Raw genomic sequence first — 25,398 nt, 5'->3', positions numbered from 1 at the left:
AACTGTCCCCTGGACCCCTCTCTTTTCACTCGTAGCAGGAGAAATAAATGCTTCCTTCAAAACATTGGTCCAAAAATGTAGCAGCTTGTTTTGCTTTTGGTGCCTTATTTTGTTCTCACACCATCTTTTCTCTGTCTTCACAGCTGGATGTTCTCGGGAAGATTTATTTATCCCCTTTAGGAAAGGTAGGCCAGTGCTTTATTTGCTCTCTTGAGTGGAAACAAAACATCCTTTTGATAAAAAAAAAACCCCAAGGGTCTTGCCATGTTCTTACTCTGGCGGTTCAATCTGTCCACAGTCCTCTCCCTTCTCTTGGATTTCAGTGGGGCAACGTCCCTTTCCGGAGGATTTGCAAGCGGTTCGGAGCAGACATCACCTGCAGCAGCCTTCCTCTCCCCCACAACTTGTACGGGTGGCAGCTGGAGAACTTTGGAGAATCCTTCCACCGCCACGAATCGGAAGACTTTTTTGGCATCCAGGTAGCTCTAGAACCCGAGCCTTGATACTCCCACTTAGTCCTTTTCAAAATGGTGACTGATTAAGAAAACGGGTTAGATAAAAGGAGAAGCAGGTTATTTGCGGAGGGGGGTTCATTATAATGAGGATTGTGGAATCGAGCTTTCCCACGAGGGGGGACGGGGACCTATACTCCAAGAACAAAAATGTTGAGGCTGAGCAATAGTATGAGGTTGTATACCTACTCACCAAAGGCGCAGCGGAAGATCCATGTTTTAAGGTCCTTTTTAAAGGTTTCTAGGGTAGGGCCTTTCCTAATCTCTCCAGGTAATGCCAAGGACAAAAACGTTGAGGCTGAGCAATAGTATGAGGTTGTATACCTACTCACCAAAGGCGCAGCGGAAGATCCAGGTTTTAAGGTCCTTTTTAAAGGTTTCTAGGGTAGGAGCTTTCCTAATCTCTCCAGGTAATGCCAAGGACAAAAACATTGAGGCTGAGCAATAGTATGAGGTTGTATACCTACTCACCAAAGGCGCAGCGGAAGATCCAGGTTTTAAGGTCCTTTTTAAAGGTTTCTAGGGTAGGGGCTCTCCTAATCTCTCCAGGTAATGCCAAGGACAAAAACGTTGAGGCTGAGCAATAGTATGAGGTTGTATACCTACTCACCAAAGGCGCAGCGGAAGATCCAGGTTTTAAGGTTCTTTTTTAAGGTTTCTAGGGTAGGGGCTTTTTAAAGGTTTCTAGGGTAGGGGCTTTCCTAATCTCTCCAGGTAATGCCAAGGACAAAAAAATTGAGGCTGAGCAATAGTATGAGGTTGTATACCTACTCACCAAGGGCGCAGCGGAAGATCCAGGTTTTAAGGTCCTTTTTAAAGGTTTCTAGGGTAGGGGCTTTCCTAATTTCTCCAGGTAATGAGTTCCAGATGGAGGAAGAAAAAACTATTTGAGGTTACTTGGGGTTCTGGGATATGCGTGGGGGTGGGATAGGGGATATTTTTCACGTTGGGTTTTTTCCTAGCTCTGGGCAGCCAATCCAGAGCTTGTTCCTGTCTTTGGTTGTTAACCTGGCTCTGTTGAAGGGAAGTAGGACGATGATTCCTTAGTACTGCCTTATCTCTTCTTACAGCTTCTGCATTTTCCGGCATTCTAACGCTCCTAGGCCTGCCAGGTGATTTTTTTTTCAGTTTGGATCCAGTTGCCCAAAGATTAGAAATCCATAGCAAAATAATCTTCCTGTCTTGTTGCAGATGCATTTGAGTTTGCTTGTTCCTAGCTTTGATTTTAGATTTACTGTATCCTGGAAGTTTTCTGTGTTTCTGTTCATGTACTCCTGTTCAAGTGCACACCATTCAAAATCATGGGTGTCTTGAGCTCATCCAAAAGAGGCTTCGCTCAGGTTAGAACAGGCATGGGCAAACTTCGCCCTCCAGGTGTGGTATAAATTGTGAAAGAAATTCACAGAAAACGGAACGATTTCATGGGTGTCTATTAAGCAAGAAGTCATTTAGCTTAAGGTCAGTTCAGGAAACGCTGCATAAGAGTGAGATGTTAAGCCCGAGTTCTCTTGTTCCTAGTTCAAGTCAAGCTTTGGTTTTGGATTGGTTTTTAGTGGTTTTATCGGCTTTATTGGTTTTATTGTTATATGCAGAAACTGTTTCTTAACTGTTAATTGCTGCTAGATTGTTTTATACTACTGTTATGTGATGTCGGCATCGAATTGTGCCTTTGTAAGCCACCCTGAGTCCCCTCCGGGTTGAGAAAGGCGGGGTAGAAGTAACCAAAATAAATTTACTGTATCATGGAAGTTTTCTGTGTTTCCTTTCATGTACTCCTTTTCAAGAGTACATGGTTCAAAATCATGGGTGTCTTGAGCTCATCCAAAAGAGCCTTTTGCATGAAGCCGCTGGGGGAGATCATCCGGAGTTTCGGGGTACGGTGCCATCTGTACGTGGATGATGTCCAACTCTGTCACTCCTTCCCACCTGCTACTAAGGAGGCTGTCCAGGTCCTGAACCGGTGCTTGGCCGCTGTGGCGGTCTGGATGAGGGCAAACAAATTGAAAAGGCCGAACAGGGCATAGGGTTACAGCCTGTGTTGGATGGGGTCGCACTCCCCCTGAAGACGCAGGTTCGCAGCTTGGGTGTGACCCTGGACTCATCACTGAGCCTGGAATCCCAGGTTTTGGCGGTGACCAGGGGAGCATTTGCACATCTAAAGCTTGTGCGCCACCTGCGCCCGTACCTTGGGAAGTCTGACTTGGCCACGGTAGTCCACGCTCTGGTTACATCCCGTTTAGACTACTGCAACGCTCTCTACGTGGGGTTGCCTTTGAAGACAGCTCGGAAGCTCCAACTAGTCCAACGCTCGGCAGCCATGATCTTAACAGGAGCGGAGCGCAGAGAGCATACAACCCCCCTGTTGCGCCAACTCCACTGGCTACCGATATGCTACCGGGCTCAATTCAAAATGCTAGCGTTGGCCTTTAAAGCCCTAAACGGTTCCGGCCCAAGCTACCTATCCGACCGCATCTCTGCCTATGAACCCACCAGGACTTTGAGATCTTCCGGGGAGACCCTGCTCTCGATCCCGCCTGCTTCTCAAGCACGGCTGGCGGGGACGAGAGATAGGGCCTTCTCGGTGGTGACTCCTCGGCTGTGGAACACCCTTCCTACGGACATTAGACTAGCACCATCTCGAATGGTATTCCGCAGGAAAGTGAAGACCTGGCTGTTTGAGCAGGCGTTCGAATAATGAGTGCAATGATTGCTTAATGAACATTGGAACGGAATAATGGATGACGAATCTGGATCATGTTTTTGATGATGAGACGATAGTGAATAGTGAATGGTTATTGTAGTAATTGTTTATTAATTATGTAATATGTTAGGTTGTTAACTGTTTTTACACTGTAGCATTGAATTTTTGCTGTTCTTATTTGTTGTGAACCGCTGTGAGTCGCATTCGGGCTGAGAACAGCGGTATATAAGCAAATAAATAATATAAATAAATAAATTTTGGATGAGCTCAGGTTAGAACAGGTTAGAACAGGCATGGGCAAACTTCAGCCCTTCAGGTGTGAAAGAAACTCATGGGAAACTGAAGAATGTCATGGGTGTCTATTAAACAACAAGACGTTCAGCTTAAGGTCAGTTCAGGCAACGCTGCATAAGAGTGAGATGTTAAGCCCGAGTTCTCTTGTTCCTAGTTCAAGTCAAGCTTTGGTTTTGGATTTACTGTATCCTGGAAGTTTTCTGTGTTTCCGTTCATGTACTCCTTTTCAAGAGTACATGGTTCAAAATCATGGGTGTCTTGAGCTCATCCAATAGAGCCTTTCGGATGAGCTCAGGGTAGAACAGGTTAGAACAGACATGGGCAAACTTCAGCCCTTCAGGTGTGAAAGAAATTCATGGGAAACGGAACGATTTCATGGGTGTCTATTAAACAAGAAGTCGTTTAGCTTAAGGTCAGTTCAGGCAACGCTGCATAAGAGTGAGACGCCACCCTGAGTCCCCATTGGGGAGATGTGGCAGGGTATAAATAAAGATTATTATTATTATTATTATTATTATTATTATTATTATGATGACAGGATTATTGTTTGGGGTTGCATGATTTGCTTGTGTGGGCTGGTTGTTCTATGAGTTTTCCTCTCTTGGTCCTGCAGTTAAAAGGAGCGGCTCCAGACCACATGGTCAAATGCGCAGAATTCCTCAATGAGAGGATCGAAGTGGATTTCTTGGACATTGACGCTGCAGATTCCACATTTTTTGACACGGTATGGCAAGGATGTGTCTCTATAGCTCTTTGGGGGATGCCCAGTGGTTTGTTTTCTTCCCTTATGTGAAGGTAGAAAACTGCAACTCAAGAAAGGGGATTGTGGCAGAATTGACCCCTTGGGATGGTGGTTCTCAAACTTCCTGATGCAGCGACCCCTTAATAATAATAATGTCATGTATCAGCAAATAATGTGTGCAAATCCCAGTAAGGTGGCGTTTTGCAGTTGGCAGATATTATTATTATTATTATTAATAATAATAATAATAATAATTATATATATATAATATTATATATATATATATATATATATATATATATATATATACACACACACACACACACACATATACATATACATATACATATATATATACATATATATATATATAAAATGCTCTTTGCGTAATGAGTACCTTAAAAACAAAAGAACCAATGAACGAAATCACACCAAATTTGGCAACAAAACATCACACAGCACAAGGAGTGACCATCACTCAAAAAATTATGATTTTGTCATTTGGGAGTTGTTGTTGCTGGGATTTATAGTTCACCTATAATCAAAGAGCATTCTGAACTCCACCAACGATGGAATTGAACCAAACCTGGCACACAGAACTCCCATGACCAACAGAAAATACTGGAAGGGTTTGGTGGGCATTGACCTTGAGTTGGGGAGTTGGAGTTCACCTACATCCAGAGAGCACTGTGGACTCAAACAATGATGGATCTGGACCAAACTCTAAAAGAATACTCCATATGCCCAAATGTGAACACTGGTGGAGATTGAGGAAAATAGAATCTTGGCATTTGGGAGTTGTAGTTGTTGGGATTTATAGTTCACCTACAATCAAAGAGCATTCTGAACCCCACCAACGAAGGAATTGAACCAAACTTGCCACACAGTTCTCCCATGACCAACAGAAAATACTGGAAGGGTTTGGTGGGCAGTCCTTTGGTTTTGGAGTTGTAGTTTACCTACATCCGGAGAGCACTGTGGACTCAAACAATGATGGATCTGGACCAAACTTGGCACAAATACTCAGGATGCCCAAATATGAACACTGGTGGAGTTTGGGGAAAATAGAATCCTGACATTTGGGAGTTGTAGTTGCTGGAATTTGTAGTTCACCTACAATCACAGAGCATTCTGAACCCCACCAACGATGGAATTGGGCCAAACCTCCCACACAGAACCCCCATGACCACCAGAGTGGGCCACAGCAACGCGTGGCAGGGGACGGCTAGTACATAATAAAATGTGTATTGAGATTGAATTGGGGAGAGTCCTGCATGCAAATCTTATCAGGAATATGTCTATATTGTTGATTCTCCTGGATGTTTATGGCAACGAATCAACATGATGGATAGTGAATAGTCTTTTGGGTGGGCAACCGTTTAATAACAGGCAGATTATTCAATTTGGTGACCTCATCGTAATGGGTTTTTTGTCTTGGCAAGATTTGTTGGATAGTAGGAAGAAGGCGGTCTTTTCCAAGTGTCTCTCCTTTTTTTTTTTTCCAGGGCGGAGGATGTGCCTTAATGTTGAATCCCACCAAATTTGAACAGATTGTCCGTGGCATGAACTACGTACGTTGGGCAGCTGGGCAGAGGACTCCTTCTCTCTTCTATCCTCCTTGGCAGATGGATGTTGTCTGCACTTGTGTCCCCTTCAACCAGGGAAAGGGAGTGGGCTCTTTTCTGCTTTTTTGACGCATCAAATTGGTTCCTGGCACGTCACACTGCATTGCGTTTCTCTTGTTGTTAGGTGTCGAACGTTCCTATCACAGTGAAGCTGAGAAGCGGCATATTCCCGGCGGGGAATCTGGCTCACACCCTCATCCCCAGTCTCCGTCGTTGGGGAACCGCTATGGTCACGGTATAGTAGCCCTGCTCTGTCTTTTTTCTCGGGCCTCCTTTCAGTTCAATGGGATCTCATTGTTTGCCGTCAAAACCAGCTTCAGCCTACAGTGGTGTTACTGCTCTTTCTTATCCACCTCTTCTGAGCGGTGTTACTGCTATTTCTTATCCTACGCTCTTGCTGAAAATTCAGGTTCAGAATGATCCTGGATTCATGGCTGAGCCTGGAATAACAGGTCTCGGTGGTGGCCAGGGGAACTTTCGCACAATTTTATTATTTTATTTATTTCAATTACTTCTACCCCGCCCTTCTCACCCCCGAGGGGGGACTCAGGGCGGCTTACAAACAAAGGCACAATTCGATGCCTGAATCAATAAACAAACAATACCTAAAAACGATTTAAACAGTTAACAAGTTAAAAACATTAGTACATAATAAAATAGCAAAACAATCTCATGCTCAGTGTTCAGAGTTCCGTATATCCATTCCATTCCGTTCACCCATGTTTATCGCCAGATCTTCCCTTAGCTGCCAGAATGTCCAAAAGCTTGGTCCCATATCCAGGTCTTCAGTTTTTTCCTGAACACCAAAAGGGAGGTCGCTGATCTAATCTCCCTGGGGAGTGAGTTCCACAGGTGGGGGGCCACCACTGAGAAGGCTCTGCTCCTCGTCCCCACCAGCCTCACTTGTGATAGAAGTGGGGTCGAGAGCAGGGCCTCCCCAGACGATCTTAAATTTCGAGATGGGATGTAGAGGGAGATCCGTTCGGACAAATACACTGGGCCGGAACCGTATAGGGTTTTGTAGGTTAAAACCAGCACCTTGAATTGTGCTCGGAATTGGATCGGCAGCCAGTGGAGCTGATGTAACAGGGGGGTGGTGTGCTCCTTGTACACCGCTCCGGTGAGCAATCTGGCTGCTTCTCGCTGGACTAGTTGAAGTTTCCGAGCAGTCTTCAAAGGCAACCCCACGTAGAGTGCGTTGCAGTAATCCAACTGGGATGTAACAAGAGCGTGGACCACCGTGGCCAGATCTGACTTCCCAAGATACGGGCGCAGCTGGCGCACAAGTTTTAATTGTGCGAAAGCTCTCCCGGCCACCGCTGAGACCTGGGGTTCCAGGCTCAGCGATGAGTCCAGGATCACTCCCAAGCTGCGAACCTGCGTCTTCAGGGGGAGTGTAACCCCGTCTAACACAGGCTGTCACCCTATACCCTGTTCGGCCTTACGACTGACCAGTAGGACCTCTGTCTTGTCTGGATTCAATTTCAATTTGCTAGCTCTCATCCAGTCCGACACAGCGGCCAAGCACCGGTTCAAGGTCTGGACATCCTCCTTGGTGACAGGTGGAAAGGAGTGACTTGTGTGCCAGTTATGTCCCTACCTTGGGAAGTCGGACTTAGCCGTGGTGGTCCACGCTCTGGTTACATCCTCCCGCTCCACTCCCAGCCGCGCCGGGAGAACAAGTAATGGGTGCGCGCTTATCTGGACCAGCAATCTATTATTGAGTCCACAGTGATTTATGGAGGCAGGTGAACTACAACTCCAAAACTCAAGGTCAATGCCCACCAAACCCTTCCAGTATTTTCTGTTGTTCATGGGAGTTCTGTGTACCAAGACTGGTTCAATTCCATCATTGGTGGAGTTTAGAATGCTCTTTGATTGCAGGTGAACTATGAATCCCAGCAAATACAACCCCCAAACGCCACCAGTGTTTACATTTGGGCATATTGAGTATCAGTCCCAAGTTTGGTCCAGATCCATCATTGTTTGAGTCCACAGTGATCTCTGGATGTAGGTGAACTACAACTCTAAAACCAAAGGACACTGCCCACCAAACCCTTCCAGTATTTTCTGTTGGTAATGGAAGAACTCTGTGTCAAGTTGGGGTTCAGAATGTTCTTTGATTGCAGGTGAACTATAAATCTAAGCAATTAAAACTCTCAAATGACAAAATCAATTTTTTTTAGTGAAGGACATACATTGGGTTGTTAGGTGTCCAGTGGTTTTTGAGTTCTGTTAATCCCACAAACGAACATTACATTTTTATTTATATAGATTGATTTCCTATATTCTCAGTGATCGTGCCATCACTGCTCAAGCAGGGAGCTTTGAGATGGTAGAACAGAAGCTCTCCGAAGCTCTAGGTGCTCTTACTGCCTATTACAGGGAAAACCAACTGATCCCTAATCCATCTAAAACACAGACATGTGCCTTTCACCTTAAGAACAGACAAGCATCCCGAGCTCTGAGGATGACCTGGGAAGGAATCCCACTGGAGCATTGCAACACACCCAAATACCTGGGAGTCACTCTGGACCGTGCTCTGACCTACAAGAAGCACTGCCTGAACATCAAGCAAAAAGTGGGCGCTAGAAACAATATCATACGAAAGCTGACTGGCACAAGCTGGGGATCACAACCAGACACAGTGAAGACATCTGCCCTTGCGCTATGCTATTCTGCTGCTGAGTATGCATGCCCAGTGTGGAACACATCTCACCATGCTAAAACAGTGGATGTGGCTCTTAGTGAGACATGCCGCATTATCACAGGGTGTCTGCGCCCTTCACCACTGGAGAAATTACACTGCTTAGCCAGAATTGCACCACCTGACATCCGCCGGGAAGTAGCAGCCAATAGTGAAAGGACCAAGGCAGAGATATCTCCAGCTCATCCCCTGTTTGGGTATCAGCCAGCACGTCAACGACTTAAATCAAGAAATAATTTTCTAAGATCTACAGAGACACTCGCTGGAACACCTCAGCAAGCGAGAGTCCAAAAGTGGCAGGCCCAAACCCAGCACCTCAATCCATGGGTGATACCAGATGAGAGACTCCCTCCTGGGCACACAGAAGACTGGGCGACTTGGAAGTTGCTGAACAGACTGCGCTCTGGCACCACGAGATGCAGAGCCAACCTCAAGAAATGGGGCCACAAAGTGGAATCCTTGACATGCGAGTGTGGAGAAGAACAAACCACTGACCACCTGCTGCAATGCACCCTGAGCCCTGCCACATGCACAAGGGAGGACCTCCTTGCAGCAACACCAGAGGCACTCCACGTGGCCAGATACTGGTCAAAGGACATTTAAGCAACTACCAAGTTTGCAAAATCTGTGTGTTTTTTTTTCCTTTTTTTTTTTGAAATCTGTGTGTTTGTTCTGTTCTGTTAGAATTGTAATACAATGGTATGGTTGCTGATGACACGATAAATAAATAAATAAATAAATAAATAGTCTATTGTTTATGTTTGTGTAGCAAGTAACTATATGAGTAGGCCTAATGCAGTTTAAAAGTCTGAAAGTTGAAATGTCGCTTTAATCGTGACTTTAGTTTAGATCCTGTTTGCTTCTCTTGACTTTTCTTTTGTATTCAAGGAAAGGATTCCCTCTCACAATGCTCCAGCAGTAGTCTGACAGCATTGACGGAGTCCATTGGCCTTGATATCTTTTTTCCAGAGTGCTTTATTTACACACGTGCGAGGAGGCATAACTACAGTCAAAAGAACAATGTCAAACGATGTTTAACGATACTGTCTCAGTTTTCAACTGACTGACCCTCACCGTTCAAAAGTCTGGCCTTATATAGGGCTTTCTGGCTTTTGCACACGGCACTAATACTGCGTCATCAAACTTTCTAGAGCAGTGTTTCTCAACCTGGGGGTTGGGATCCCTGAGGGGGTCGCGAAGGGGTGTCAGAGGGGTCGCCAAAGACCATCAGAAAACACAGTATTTTCTGATGGTCATGGGGATTCCATGTTGGAAGTTTGAGCCTATTCTATCGTTGGTGGAGTTCAGAATGTTCTTTGATGGTAACGAACTATAAATCCCAGCAACTACAACTCCCAAATGTCAAGGTCTATTTTCCCCAGGCTCCACCAGTGTTTGCGCATATTGAGTATTTGTGCCAAGTTTGGTCCAGATCCACCATTGCGTGAGTCCACAGTCCTCTGGATATAGGTGAACTACAACTCCCAAACTCAAGGTCAATACCCACCAAACCCTTCCAGTGATTTCCGTTGTTCATGGGAGTTCTGTGTGGCAAATTAGGTTCAAATCCATCGCTGGTGGAGTTCAGAATGCGCTTTGATTAAAGGTGAACTATAAATCCCAGCAACTACAACTCCCAAATTACAAAATCAATCCTCCCTCAACCCCACTAGCATTTACATGTGGGTGCATTGGGAATTTGTGCCCAGTTTGGCCCAGTGAATGAAAATACATCTTGCATATCCGATATTTACATTATGATTTATATGACTGTTGTGAAGTAGCAACAAAAACAATGTTATGGTTGGGGGTCACCATAACATGAGGGACTGTATTAAGGGGTCACGGCATTGGGAAGGCTGAGAACCATTGTTCTAGAGCAGGCATGGGGAACCTTCGGCCCTCCAGGTGTGGTGGACTTCAACTCCCACAATTCCTTGAGGCTCGGCATTCGCCCCAAAGGCTTACCGAGCCTCAAGGAATTGTGGGAGTTGAAGTCCACCACACCTGGAGGGCTGAAGGTTCCTGACCCCTGTTCTAGAGTATTCTAGAACAGTGGTTCTCAACCTGGGGTCCCCAGATGTTTTTGGCCTTCAACTCCCAGAAATCCTAACAGCTGATAAACTGGCTGGGATTTCTGGGACTTGTAGGCCAAAAACATCTGGGGACCCCAGGTTGAGAACCACTGTTCTAGAATCTTCCATAGTGTAAGTCGCAACATGCATTTTTTCAACCATACGTGATCACGTGATTGCTTATATTATCAAAACTAGAGCCAATACATTTTTAAATGTCATTTTCGTTTTCAGCACTCCAAAATCATAAAAGAACAACTATTTTCAGGCCCGCAACTTTTCTCCATTGAACAGTGTAATTAAATGGTCTGTCCATGATGGCGAACCTATGACAACGCGTGTCAGTACTGACACGTGTAGCCATTTCTACTGACACGCGCCTGCCGGATATTATTTGTTTATTTATTTTATGCCATTTTAAAAAATAAATAGGAAAGAAATTATTATTTTGCAATGTTACCTAAATATTAAGGACTTTCATATTTAAACTGAATGGGATGCTTGCCATAGATGCAGGCGAAACGTCAGGAGAAATGCCTCTAGAACATGGCCATATAGCCCGAAAAAACCCACAAGAACTGAGAGATAAATACTATTACTTTGCTATCTTATTCAAATATTAAAATGTATTAAATTAAATGTCAAATTTAAAAATATTTAATTATTATTCATATTTAGGTAACATTGCAAAATAATATTGGTTTATTTAATTATTATGGAAACTAATATTATTTTGCATTGTTTCCTAAATATTAAGGAGTTACATATTTAAATTAAATTAAATGATAAATAATACTTTGCTATATTATTATAACTACAAGAGAGGAGATTCCATCTGAACATTAGGAAGAACTTCCTGACTGTGAGAGCCGTTCAGCAGTGGAACTCTCTGCCCCGGAGTGTGGTGGAGGCTCCTTCTTTGGAGGCTTTCAAGCAGAGGCTGGATGGCCATTTGTCAGGGGTGATTTGAATGCAATATTCCTGCTTCTTGGCAGAATGGGGTTGGACTGGATGGCCCAGGAGGTCTCTTCCAACTCTTTGATTCTATGATTCTATGATTCTATATTACTCAAATATTTCAGAATGCCTTTGGCTAGACCACATCTGGAATACTGTGTCCAATTCTGGGCACCACAATTCAAGAGAGATATTGACAAGCTGGAATGTGTCCAGAGGAGGGCGACTCAAATGATCAAGGGTCTGGAGAACAAGCCCTATGAGGAGCGGCTTAGGGAACTGGGCATGTTTAGCCTGAAGAAGAGAAGGCTGAGAGGAGATATGATAGCCATGTATAAATATGTGAGAGGAAGCCACAGGGAGGAGGAGGGAGCAAGCTTGTTTTCTGCTTCCTTGGAGCCTAGGACGCGGAACAATGGCTTCAAACTACAAGAGAGGAGATTCCATCTGAACATTAGGAAGAACTTCCTGACTGTGAGAGCCGTTCAGCAGTGGAACTCTCTGCCCCGGAGTGTGGTGGAGGCTCCTTCTTTGGAAGCTTTTAAGCAGAGGCTGGATGGCCATTTGTCAGGGGTGATTTGAATGCAATATTCCTGCTTCTTGGCAGAATGGGGTTGGACTGGATGGCCCAGGAGGTCTCTTCCAACTCTTTGATTCTATGATTCTATGAAATGAAATGGTAAATTGAATTTTAATTTGACATTTAATTTAATGCATTTTAATTTAGTGCATTTTAAATATTTTTAATATATGCCTATATATATATATGTATGCCTTAAATGAAATGGTAAATTAAATATCAAAATATTATTTTGCAATGTTACTTTATAGTTATTGCATTATTATTATTATTATTATTATTATTATTATTATTATTAGAAATACATTAAATAGCATATTAAATGCTAGAAATACATTTAAATTAAATTAAAAATAAATAATATTTTGTTGAGTTTTTAAAATTATATTTTTATTAAATACTCCAAAAAGGATATTATTTACATAAAGAGAGGTAGAACAACATGATAAGAGAGAAAGTACCTAGAGGATTGTACTCAGAAGGTGTTGCTGGGGGACAACTGCTCTACCTCACAACCATTGTCTTGTGGGGTTCCGCAGGGCTCAATATTGTCCCCCATGTTATTTAACATCTACATGAAGCCGTTGGGAGAGATCATCCGGAGTTTCAGGGTGCGGTGTTATCTGTACGCAGATGACGTCCAACTCTGTCACTCCTGCCCACCTACTACTAAGGAGGCTGTTCAGGTCCTGAACCGTTGCTTGGCCGCTGTATCGGACTGGATGAGGGCGAACAAATTGAAATTGAATCCAGATAAGACAGAGGCACTCCTGGTCAGTCGGAAGGCCGAACAGGGTATAGGGTTACAGCCTGTGTTGGACGGGGTTACACTCCCCCTGAAGACGCAGGTTCGCAGCTTGGGTGTGATCCTGGACTCATCGCTGAGCTTGGAACCCCAGGTTTCGGCGGTGTCCAGGGGAGCATTTGCACAACTAAAACTTGTGCGCCAGCTGCACCCGTACCTTGGGAAGTCTGATTTGGCCACGGTGGTCCACGCTCTGGTTACATCCCGGATTGATTACTGCAATGCGCTCTACGTGGGGTTGCCCTTGAAGACTGCCCGGAAGCTCCAGATGGTCCAGCGCTCGGCAGCCAGGTTGCTAACGGGAGCGGCACTCAGGGAGCACACCACTCCTCTGTTGAGCCAGCTCCACTGGCTGCCAATTCGCTACCGGGCACAATTCAAGGTGCTGGCTTTAGCCTATAAAGCCCTAAACGGTTCTGGCCCCGCTTACCTCTCCGAACGCATTTCCACCTATGAACCGACTAGAACATTAAGATCGTCTGGGGAGGCCCTGCTCTCGATCCCGCCTGCGTCACAGGCGCGCTTGGTGGGGACGAGAGACAGGGCCTTCTCAGTGGTGGCCCCTCGGCTATGGAATGCCTTGCCGGCAGACATCAGACAGGCACCTTCGTTGCTGACGTTTCGGAGAATGGTCAAGACCTGGCTGTACGAACAAGCGTTTGGCTAAGCAATGCAACTAATTAAGGAAGTCGGTAAAAGGAACATAGGAACGGCACAACGACTATGAGAACGGATCCGATTTCAATTAAGACGCTATATATGTTGTTTGTTGATTTGTCCTGTCTGATCGTTAATTGTTGTGGATCAACATCGCCGATCCTGTTGTTGTACTGTCGTGTTTTAATTGCACTGTAAACCGCATTGAGTCGCCTGCCAAGGGCTGAAAAATGCGGTATAAAAATGAAGTAAATAAATAATAAATAAATAAAGTGGGAATTACAATTATATATTTTTTGTTATTTAAACTAAATATTGCGAAATTATGGTTTTTTTCTTGAAGTGACACACCACCTGAATTATGCTCAGTTTTTTGGCGAATTTTGACACACCACGCTCAAAAGGTTGCCCATCACTGGTCTAAGTTGATACTTCTGACTCTTTCAGCTTCACGGACGGCCAAAAGAAATCCCAATGAGTGAGCCAGCAGACTGGAATTACATATCAGACTGTGCTCATATTGCCAGACCGATGCCTCTTTTTGGTAAGCAGTGTTTATATTGCCTTTCTTCCTTCCTGTGCATTGGTTGGGCTGAGGCACGACCAAAATATGCCTGACTGATTTGCTGCTGAGTCCACATTTCTTCCCTTTCTTGTGATCCAGGGAATGGAGATATTTTCTCCTTTGAAGATGTCTTAAAAGCCAAGAAAACCGGGGTTTCGGGGATCACAATTGCAAGGCAAGTGCTTTTTCCTTTTCTGCAGTGGGAATATCCCGACACAGGACAAGTCATAGAATCATAGAATCAAAGAATCAAAGAGTTGGAAGAGACCTCATGGGCCATCCAGTCCAACCCCATTCTGCCAAGAAGCAGGAATATTGCATTCAAATCACCCCTGACAAATGGCCATCCAGCCTCTGCTTAAAAGCTTCCAAGGAAGGAGCCTCCACCACACTCCGGGGCAGAGAGTTCCACTGCTGAACGGCTCTCACAGTCAGGAAGTTCTTCCTAATGTTCAGATGGAATCTCCTCTCTTGTAGTTTGAAGCCATTGTTCCGCGTCCTACTCTCCAAGGAAGCAGAAAACAAGCTTGCTCCCTCCTCCCTGTGGCTTCCTCTCACATATTTATACATGGCTATCATATCTCCTCTCAGCCTTCTCTTCTTCAGGCTAAACATGCCCAGTTCCCTAAGCCGCTCCTCATAGGGCTTGTTCTCCAGACCCTTGATCATTTTAGTCGCCCTCCTCTGGACACATTCCAGCTTGTCAATATCTCTCTTGAATTGTGGTGCCCAGAATTGGACACAGTATTCCAGATGTGGTCTAACCAAAGCAGAATAGAGGGGTAGCATTACTTCCCTAGATCTAGACACTATGCTCCTCTTGATGCAGGCCAAAATCCCATTGGCTTTTTTTGCCGCCACATCACATGTTGGCTCATGTTTAACTTGTTGTCCACAAGGACTCCAAGATCTTTTTCACACGTACTGCTCTCGAGCCAGGCATTGTCCCCCATTCTGTATCTTTGCATTTCATTTTTTCTGCCAAAGTGGAGTATCTTGCATTTGTCCCTGTTGAACTTCATTTTGTTAGTTTTGGCCAATCATCTCTCTAATCTGTCAAGATCGTTTTGAATCCTGCTCCTGTCCTCTGGAGTATTGGCTCTCCCTCCCAATTTGGTGTCGTCTGCAAACTGGATGATCCTGCCTTCTAGCCCTTCATCTAAGTCGTTAATAAAGATGTTGAACAGGACCGGGCCCAGGACGGAACCCTGCGGCACTCCACTTGTCACTTCTTTCCAGGATGAAGAGGAAGCATTAGTGAGCACTCTCTGTGTTCGTCCACTGATTGTTCATAGCCTTTCATATCATGGCGCCATTGTCAATGGAATGGCGATGATCTCAGCACACACAAGGCACTGAAACATATCTTAAACTAAAGATATTTTATGTATTGTCGAAGGCTTTCATGGCTGGAATCATTAGGTTCTTGTGGGTTTTTTCGGGCTATAGGGCCATGTTCTAGAGGCATTTTCTCCTGACGTTTCGCCTGCATCTATGGCAAGCATCCTCAGAGGTAGTGAGGTCTGTTGGAATTAGGACAATGGGTTTATATATCTGTGGAATGGCTGGGGTGGGGCAAAGAGCTCTTCTCTGCTGGAGCTAGGTGTGAATGTTTCAACTGACCACCTTCATTAGCATTTGAAGGCCTGGCTGAGCCTGGGAAAATCTTTTATTGAGAGGTGTTAAGATGTGCCTGGTTGTTTCCTCTCTGTTGTTTTGCTGTTGTAATTTTTGAGTTTTTTAATACTGGTAGCCAGATTTTGTTCATTTTCATGGTCTCTTCCTTTCTGCTGAAATTGTCCACATGCTTGTGGATTTGAATGGCTTCTCTGCGTAGTCTGACATGGTGGTTGTTGGTGTGGTCCAGCATTTCTGTGTTCTCAAATAATATGTTGTGTCCAGGCTGGTTCATCAGGTGCTCTGCTATGGCTGACTTCTCTGGTTGAAGGAGTCTGCAGTGCCTTTCATGTTCCTTGATTCGTGTTCGGGCAATGCTGCGTTTGGTGGTCCCTCTGTAGACTTGTCCACAGCTGCATGGGATACGGCAGACTCCTGCAGAGGTGAGAGGATCCCTCTTGTCCTTTGCTGAACGGTCCATTTATTGGATTTTCTTGGTGGGTTTGTAGATTGTTTGTATGTTGTGTTTCCTCATCAGCTTCCCTATGCGGTCAGTGGGATCCTCTCACCTCTGCAGGAGTCTACCGTTTGAGTCCACAGTGCTCTCCGGATGTAGGTAAACTACAACTCCTTACATTCCACAGTGACGAGATGACGTACAGCATACAACACTTTCCGCACTGAGATTTACGACTCCTCTTTCATGATACAGTTAACCCTTTCCACACAGGAATTACAATCTCCGGCACATTGCATCACACAGCATTACATTTCTAAGCACACAAACACTAACTTTGAAAACTACAATACAGTTAATCAAAACACACACATATAGTGTCTAGATCTAAGGAAGTAATGCTACCCCTCTATTCTGCTTTGGTTAGACCACATCTGGAATACTGTGTCCAATTCTGGGCACCACAATTCAAGAGAGATATTGACAAGCTGGAATGTGTCCAGAGGAGGGCGACTAAAATGATCAAGGGTCTGGAGAACAAGCCCTATGAGGAGCGGCTTAGGGAACTGGGCATGTTTAGCCTGAAGAAGAGAAGGATGAGAGGAGATATGATAGCCATGTATAAATATGTGAGAGGAAGCCACAGGGAGGAGGGAACAAGCTTGTTTTCTGCTTCCTTGGAGACTAGGACGCGGAACAATGGCTTCAAACTACAAGAGAGGAGATTCCATCTGAACATTAGGAAGAACTTCCTGACTGTGAGAGCCGTTCAGCAGTGGAACTCTCTGCCCCGGAGTGTGGTGAAGGCTCCTTCTTTGGAAGCTTTGAAACAGAGGCTGGATGGCCATCTGTCAGGGGTGATTTGAATGCAATATTCCTGCTTCTTGGCAGAATGGGGTTGGACTGGATGGCCCATGAGGTCTCTTCCAACTCTTTGATTCTATGATTCTATGATTCTCAACAGCCATTCCGTGTTACATTAAATTGTTGGTAATTTTTTTTGTGCCTCCCAAGTCTTTGGTCTCAGTGACATCAGAAGGTTGTTCGGTGAGGACTGGGCCTTTTCGGTGTCTGCTCGACATCTCTCTTTCTCTGTATTTCTTCTCAGGGGTGCCTTGGTGAAGCCGTGGATCTTCACCGAAATCAAAGAGATGCGGCACTGGGACATCTCCGCCCGGGAACGACTGGACATGCTCAAAGACTTCACGGCCTACGGCTTGGAGTATTGGGGGACTGACACGAACGGCGTAGAGAAAACGCGGGCCGCCCTCTTGCAGTGGCTGCATTTCCTCTGCAGGTAACAACTGCTCTGCAAAAGCCCACCAAATTGTACGGAAAACTGGGCCCAGTTTGGTTGAACAGAGCCTTGATTGATAATTGAACTACTGTATATACTCGAGTATAAGCCTAGTTTTTCAGCCCTTTTTTAAGGCTGAAAAAGTCTCCCTCGGCTTATACTCAAGTCAAAGTTTTTTATTAATTTACTCTGTTATTATTTTAGTACATTTATTGTTTTACTCTATTTATTATTATTGCATTTATTATTTTATTTTATTGTTGTTATTTTTACATTTATCATTTTACTCTGTTATTATTATTATTGCATTTATTATTTTATTTTATTGTTGTTATTTTTACATTTATCATTTTACTCTGTTATTATTATTATTGCATTTATTATTTTACTTTATTGTTGTTATTTTTACATTTATTATTTTACTCTATTATTATTGTTATTATTATATTTCCATTATTATATTTCTATTATTATTATTGCATTTATTATTTCACTCTATTTATTATTATTATTATTATTATTATTATTATTATTACATTTATCATTTTATCATTTATTATTTTACTTTATTGTTGTTATTTTTACATTTATTATTTTACTCTATTATTATTGTTATTATTATATTTCCATTATTTTACTCTATTATTATTATTATTGCACTCTATTTATTATTATTATTATTATTACATTTATCATTTTACTCTATTATTATTAATATTGCATTTATTATTTTACTTTATTGTTGTTATTTTTACATTTATTATTTACTCTATTTATTATTATTATTACATTTACCATTTTACTCTATTATTATTGTTGTTGTTGCCTTTATTTTACTTTATTGTTATTTTTACATTTATTATTTTACTCTATTATTGTTATTTTTATATTTATCATTTTACTCTATTATTATTGTTACATTTATTATTTTACTTTATTGTTGTTGTTATTTTTACATTTATTATTTTACTCTATTATTATTGTTATTATTATTATTATATTTCCATTATTTTACTCTATTATTATTATTGCATTTACTATTTCACTCTATTTATTATTATTATTATTATTATTACATTTATCATTTTACTCTATTATTATTATTATTAATATTGCATTTATTATTTTACTTTATTGTTGTTATTTTTACATTTATTATTTTACTCTATTATTATTGTTATTTTTATATTCCCATTATTTTACTTTATTATTATTATTACATTTACTATTTTACTCTTTTTATTATTTGAAGGTTACATAAGCACATTTACATTGAAGAAAGTCAGAATAGTGGTTTAATCAGAGTTGGACAGGCTTATCTTAAAATTACAGTTTTATGTAAATATTCAAAAATATTTAAACTACTCATGCCTCAATTAATGTATTTTAATTGGTATCTATTTTTGGCATTTCCTACCCTCGGCTTATCTTCAAGTCAATATGCTTTTCCAGTTTTTTGCAGTAAAATTAGATGCCTCGGCTTATAGTCGGGTCAGCTTATATTCAAGTATATACGGTATATCATACGATTCCCGCTTCCGCAGGTGATGCATTCCAGGATTTGGCAGGGATGTGCAAAACCGCTTGTACAGTAATACCTTAAGTTAAGAGTGTAATTTGTTCCATGAGCTCTTATCTCAAATCACTCTTTTTCAAAACCCTCAAATCGCCCTTATCTCAAATCGACCTTAATCTCAAATCGCTCTTATCTCACATCGCTCTTTTTCAAAACCCTCAAATCGCCCTTATCTCAAATCGACCTTAATCTCAAATCGCTCTTATCTCAAATCGACCTTAATCTCAAATCGCTCTTATCTCACATCGCTCTTTTAAAAACCCTCAAATCGACTCTAATCTCAAATCGCTCTTATCTCAAATCGCTCTTTTTCAAAAACCCTCAAATCGCCCTTTATCTCAAATCGCTCTTATCTCAAATCGCTCTTATCTCAAATCGCTCTTATCTCAAATCGCTCTTATCTCAAATCGACCTTATCTCAAATCGACCTTATCCATTGAAAGGCTCTTAATCCGACCCCCCGACACCTCCCCCCCCCCCAAGTTTTGTTATGTGAATGTATGGATACACATTCACATCTATCTATCTACTATACACATAGGGTTTGGGGGACTGACTCAACAGAATGGAAGTTGTAGTTCACTCTGCATCGAAGCAGAGCACTGTGTCCCCCTTTGTTCCTGCTTATCTTCTTACCTAATTGGATTTACCTATTCCCTTCAAGTGCTTTTTCTACTTTGCTGCTTTTGCTTATCTTCGATAAAAACGACTGAACGAGTGAACAAACAACAACAAATGAACAACAACAACAAATATCTCAGGCTTTGGACTCCATTGCAAAACAAAAAACAAGCGAACCCCAGTTACACTGAGCATATCTTTCCTGTTTTCCTCCTCTCCTTTCTTTTGGGCAGGTACATTCCCTTTGGGTTACAAGAGCACTTCCCTCCACAATTCGGCAACGAACACCCTTTGTTTTTGTCCGGAGACTACTTGGAAGTCTTAATGTCAAGCCAAAAGGAGACGGATATGGTGAAGATCAGGTAAAAAAAAAAAAAGGAATCTCCGATTTCCCCTTCTTTGTAACCAAGTTAAGTGTCTTGTGTGATTTCCAAATAGCCTCCCAGGGCAGCCCCAGAGAGAATGCTGTAGTAGCCAAGCCCGAGGTTTGGAGGATCGTTCCCAGATGGTGAAGCTGGGGGACACCTGCTTGGACCCCTGGCCTTTGACTGATTTCCCCTTTTTTGTAACCGAATTAAGTGTCTTGTGTGATTTCCAAATAGCCTCCAAGGGCAGCCCCAGAGAGAATGCTGTAGTAGCCAAGCCCGAGGTTTGGAGGATCGTTCCCAGATGGTGAAGCTGGGGGACACCTGCTTGGACCCCTGGCCTTTGACTGATTTCCCCTTTTTTGTAACCGAATTAAGTGTCTTGTGTGATTTCCAAATAGCCTCCAAGGGCAGCCCCAGAGAGAATGCTGTAGTAGCCAAGCCCGAGGTTTGGAGGATCGTTCCCAGATGGTGAAGCTGGGGGACACCTGCTTGGACCCCTGGCCTTTGACTGATTTCCCCTTTTTTGTAACCGAATTAAGTGTCTTGTGTGATTTCCAAATAGCCTCCAAGGGCAGCCCCAGAGAGAATGCCGTAGTAGCCAAGCCCGAAGTTTGGAGGATCGTTCCCAGATGGTGAAGCTGGGGGACACCTGCTTGGACCCCTGGCCTTTGACTGATTTCCCCTTTTTTGTAACCGAATTAAGTGTCTTGTGTGATTTCCAAATAGCCTCCAAGGGCAGCCCCAGAGAGAATGCCGTAGTAGCCAAGCCCGAAGTTTGGAGGATCGTTCCCAGATGGTGAAGCTGGGGGACACCTGCTTGGACCCCTGGCCTTTGACTGATTTCCCCTTTTTTGTAACCGAATTAAGTGTCTTGTGTGATTTCCAAATAGCCTCCAAGGGCAGCCCCAGAGAGAATGCCGTAGTAGCCAAGCCCGAAGTTTGGAGGATCGTTCCCAGATGGTGAAGCTGGGGGACACCTGCTTGGACCCCTGGCCTTTGACTGATTTCCCCTTTTTTGTAACCGAGTTAAGTGTCTTGTATGATTTCCAAATAGCTTCCCAGGGCAGCCCCAGAGAGAATGCCGTAGTAGCCAAGCCCGAAGTTTGGAGGATCGTTCCCAGATGGTGAAGCTGGGGGACACCTGCTTGGACCCCTGGCCTTTGACTGATTTCCCCTTTTTTGTAACCGAATTAAGTGTCTTGTGTGATTTCCAAATAGCCTCCAAGGGCAGCCCCAGAGAGAATGCTGTAGTAGCCAAGCCCAAGGTTTGGAGGATCGTTCCCAGATGGTGAAGCTAAGAGACGCCTGCTCAGACCCCTGGCCTTTGACCTGTGGGGTCCCACAAGGCTCTATTTTGTCTCCCATGCTTTTTAACATCTACATGAAACCGCTGGGAGAGGTCATCCGGAGTTTTGGAGTTGGGTGCCATCTCTACGTAGATGACGCCCAACTCTACTACTCTTTTCCACCTAATTCCAAGGAAGCCCCTCGGGTATTGGACGAATGCCTGGCCGCTGTGGCTTTCTGGATGAGAATGAATAAGCTGAGGATCAATCCTGACAAGACAGAGGTCCTCCTGGTCGATCGTAAGCCGGATCGGGGTATCGGGTGGCAACCTGTGCTCGATGGGGTTGCACTCCCCGTGAAGTCACAGCTCCGCAACTTGGGTGTCCTCCTGGACTCATCACTTACGCTTGAAGCTCAGGCGTCGGCGGTGGCCGGGAGGGCCTTCGCACAATTAAGACTCGTGCGCCAACTGCGTCCATACCTCGGGAAGGAGGATCTGGCCAGGGTGGTCCATGCCTTAGTCACCTCCAGATTGGATTACTGTAATGCACTCTACGTGGGGCTGCCCTTGAAGACGGCTCGGAAATTATTGGCAACCAGGTTAATTACTGGAGCAACTTACAGGGAGCGGTCAACCCTTCTGTTCAAGGTGTTATTGCCTATATGTGAGTTATGTTAACTGTATTGTTTTATTTGCTTACTGCTTTGTTGTTTTATTGATGTGTTGTTGGGCTTGGCCTCATTTAAGTCGCCCCGAGTCCCCTTCCGGAGATGGTGGTGGGGTATAAATAAATAATAATAATAATTATTATTATTATTATTACTAGCCGTCCCCTGTCACACGTTGCTGTGGCCCACTCTGGTGGTCATGGGGGTTCTGTGTGGGAGATTTGGCCCAATTATATCGTTGGTGCGGTTCAGAACGCTCTGTGATTGTAGGTGAACTACAAATCCCAAATGTCAAGATTCTATTTTCCCCAAACTCCACCAGTGTTCACATTTGGGCATATTGAGTATTCGTGTAGAGTTTGGTCCAGATCCATCCTTGTTTGAGCCCACAGTGTTCTCTGGAAGTAGGTGAACTACAACTCCAAAACCAAAGGACACTGCCCACCAAACCCTTCCAGTATTTTTTGTTGATCATGGGAGAACTATGTGCCAAGTTTGGTTCAATTCCATCGTTCAGAATGCTCTTTGATTGTAGGTGAACTATAAATCCCAGCAATGACAACTCCCAAATGTCAAGATTCTATTTTCCCCAAACTCCACCAGTGTTCACATTTGGTCATATTGAGTATTCGTGTAGAGTTTGGTCTAGATCCATCCTTGTTTGAGTCCACAGTGTTCTCTGGAAGTAGGTGAACTACAATTCCAAAACCAAAGGACACTGCCCACCAAACCCTTCCAGTATTTTCTGTTGGTCAGGGGAGAACTATGTGCCAAGTTTGGTTCAATTCCATCGTTGGTGGGGTTCAGAATGCTCTTTGATTGTAGGTGAACTATAAATCCCAGCAACTACAACTCACAAATGCCAAGATTCTATTTTCCCCAATCTCCACAAGTGTTCACATTTGGCCATATTGAGTATTCGTGTAGAGTTTGGTCCAGATCGATCTTTGTTTGAGTCCACAGTGCTCTCTGGATGTAGGTGAACTACAACTCCAAAACCAAAGGACACTGCCCACCAAACCTTTCGAGTATTTTCTGTTGGTCATGGGAGAACTGTGTGCAAAGTTTGGTTCAATTCCATCGTTGGTGGGGTTCAGAATGCTCTTTGATTGTAGGTGAACTATAAATCCCAGCAACTACAACTCACAAATGACAAAATCAATTTTTTTGAGTGAAGGACATACATTGGGTTGTTAGGTGTCTTGTGTCAAAATTTGGTGTCAATTCGTCTAGTGGTTTTTGAGTTCTGTTAATCCCACAAAAGAACATTACATTTTTATTTATATAGATTTTTTAAAAAATCCCAATTTAAATTATCAAACGCCTTTTCTGCATCGAGACTTAATAGGGCTAACTCTTCTTGGTTATTTCTTTTGTAGAATTCGATTGTATTTATTATTAGTAGTATTATTATTGTTATTATTATTATTATTATTGATCCATCATCTTGGCATCATGGGGACTTATGGCAGCCTTCTCTCCGCCATTTCACTCAGCTGAATCTTTGGGGAAATTACCTCTTTATGGAAATTGCTAGACTATCCAGGCAATTCAATGGCATGCTTCCCGCATAGAGTTGCATTGGAAGACCTACCAAATTCCTATTATCTATTATCAGAGATGGATAAGACCCCAAAGGTCATCCAGTCCAACCCATGAAGGAAAACAGATTCAAATCACCCCCCAACAGATTGTTATCCAGCCCCTTCCAATCCCTATTGGAAGTCAGGGTGTTTCGTCATGTTTATTGTTTCAGGTCCATACTTACAGATATGGGGTTGGGGAGGTTAATGTTGTCATTTGGGAGTTGTAGTTGCTGGCATTTTAGTTCACCTACAATCAAGGATCATTCTGAACTCCACCAATGATGGAATTGAACCAAACCTGGCACACAGAACTCCCATGACCAACAGAAAATACTGGAAGAGTTTGGTGGACCTTGAGTTTTGGAGTTGTAGTTCACCTCCATCCAGAGAGCACTATGGACTCAGACAATGCTGGATCTGGACCTAACTTGGCATGAATACTCAATATGCACAAATGTGAACACTGGTGGAGTTTGAGGAAAATAGAATTTTGACATTTGGGAGTTGATAGTTGCTGGGATTTATAGTTCACCTACAATCAAAGAACATTCTGAACTCCACCAACGATGTAATTGAACTAAACTTGGCACTCAGAAATCCAGTGACCAATAGAAAATACTGGAAAGGTTTGATGGGCATTGACCTTGAGTTTTGAAGTTGTAGTTCACCTCCATCCAGAGAGCACTATGGACTCAAACGATGCTGGATCTGGACCTAACTTGGCATGAATACTCAATATGCACAAATGTGAACACTGGTGGAATTTGAGGAAAATAGAATTTTGACATTTGGGAGTTGATAGTTGCTGGGATTTAGAGTTCACCTACAATCAAGGATCATTCTGAACTCCACCAATGATGGAATTGAACCAAACCTGGCACACAGAACTCCCATGACCAATAGAAAATACTGGAAAAGTTTGGTGGACATTGACCTTGATTTTTGGAGTTGTAGTTTACCTACATCCAGAGAGCACTATGGACTCAAACGATGATGGATCTGGACCAAACTTGGCATGAATACTCAATATGCACAAATGTGAACACTGGTGGGGTTTGAGGAAAATAGTAGGCTTGGGCAATCCATGGTTCTAAATGGTTCTAAAGTACTTACAAAACTAAAGTTCTGGTGGTGAAAATTTCAGAACTCTAACAAAACTTTCAAAATTTAATTATTATTTCATTATTGGTGATTTTAATGACAGAACCAATTAGGAACTGCCATTTATTATGAAATTTTGAGAGTTTTGTTAGAGTTCTGAAATTTTCACCACCAGAACTTTAGTTTTGTAAGTACTTTAGAACCATTTAGAACCATGGATTGCCCAAGCCTAGAAAACAGATCTTGACATTTGGGAGTTGATAGTTGCTGGGATTTATAGTTCACCTACAATCAAAGAACATTCTGAACTCCACCAATGATGTAATTGAACTAAACTTGGCACTCAGAAATCCAGTGACCAATAGAAAATACTGGAAAGGTTTGATGGGCATTGACCTTGAGTTTTGGAGTTGTAGTTCACCTACATCCAGAGAGCATTGTGGACTCAAACAATGATGGATCTGGACCAAACTTGGTACGAATACTCAATATGCACAAATGTGAACACTGGTGGAGTTTGAGGAAAATAGATCTTGACATTTGGGAGTTGATAGTTGCTGGGATTTATAGTTCACCTACAATCAAGGATCATTCTGAAC

At 43.1% G+C, this 25,398-nt stretch overlaps 1 protein-coding gene across 1 annotated transcript in view; it reads left to right on the top strand.

Annotated features, from left to right (window-relative positions):
* LOC132764373 (tRNA-dihydrouridine(47) synthase [NAD(P)(+)]-like) overlaps nucleotides 1–25,398 on the top strand; it is a 37,247-nt gene that overhangs the window by 11,211 nt on the left and 638 nt on the right. Inside the window, exons 4-12 of the mRNA XM_067472499.1 lie at nucleotides 144–185; nucleotides 324–479; nucleotides 4,121–4,231; nucleotides 5,755–5,820; nucleotides 5,999–6,109; nucleotides 14,103–14,199; nucleotides 14,320–14,395; nucleotides 17,403–17,591; nucleotides 20,022–20,150. Coding sequence (XP_067328600.1) covers nucleotides 144–185; nucleotides 324–479; nucleotides 4,121–4,231; nucleotides 5,755–5,820; nucleotides 5,999–6,109; nucleotides 14,103–14,199; nucleotides 14,320–14,395; nucleotides 17,403–17,591; nucleotides 20,022–20,150 — 977 coding nt within the window. The remainder of the gene's footprint in view (nucleotides 1–143; nucleotides 186–323; nucleotides 480–4,120; nucleotides 4,232–5,754; nucleotides 5,821–5,998; nucleotides 6,110–14,102; nucleotides 14,200–14,319; nucleotides 14,396–17,402; nucleotides 17,592–20,021; nucleotides 20,151–25,398) is intronic.

This window comes from Anolis sagrei, chromosome 12 (assembly GCF_037176765.1).
Source record: "Anolis sagrei isolate rAnoSag1 chromosome 12, rAnoSag1.mat, whole genome shotgun sequence".
Taxonomy (NCBI): domain Eukaryota; kingdom Metazoa; phylum Chordata; class Lepidosauria; order Squamata; family Dactyloidae; genus Anolis; species Anolis sagrei.
Note: the sequence above shows the minus strand (reverse complement) of the source record. Positions and strands in the feature narration are given on the sequence as shown.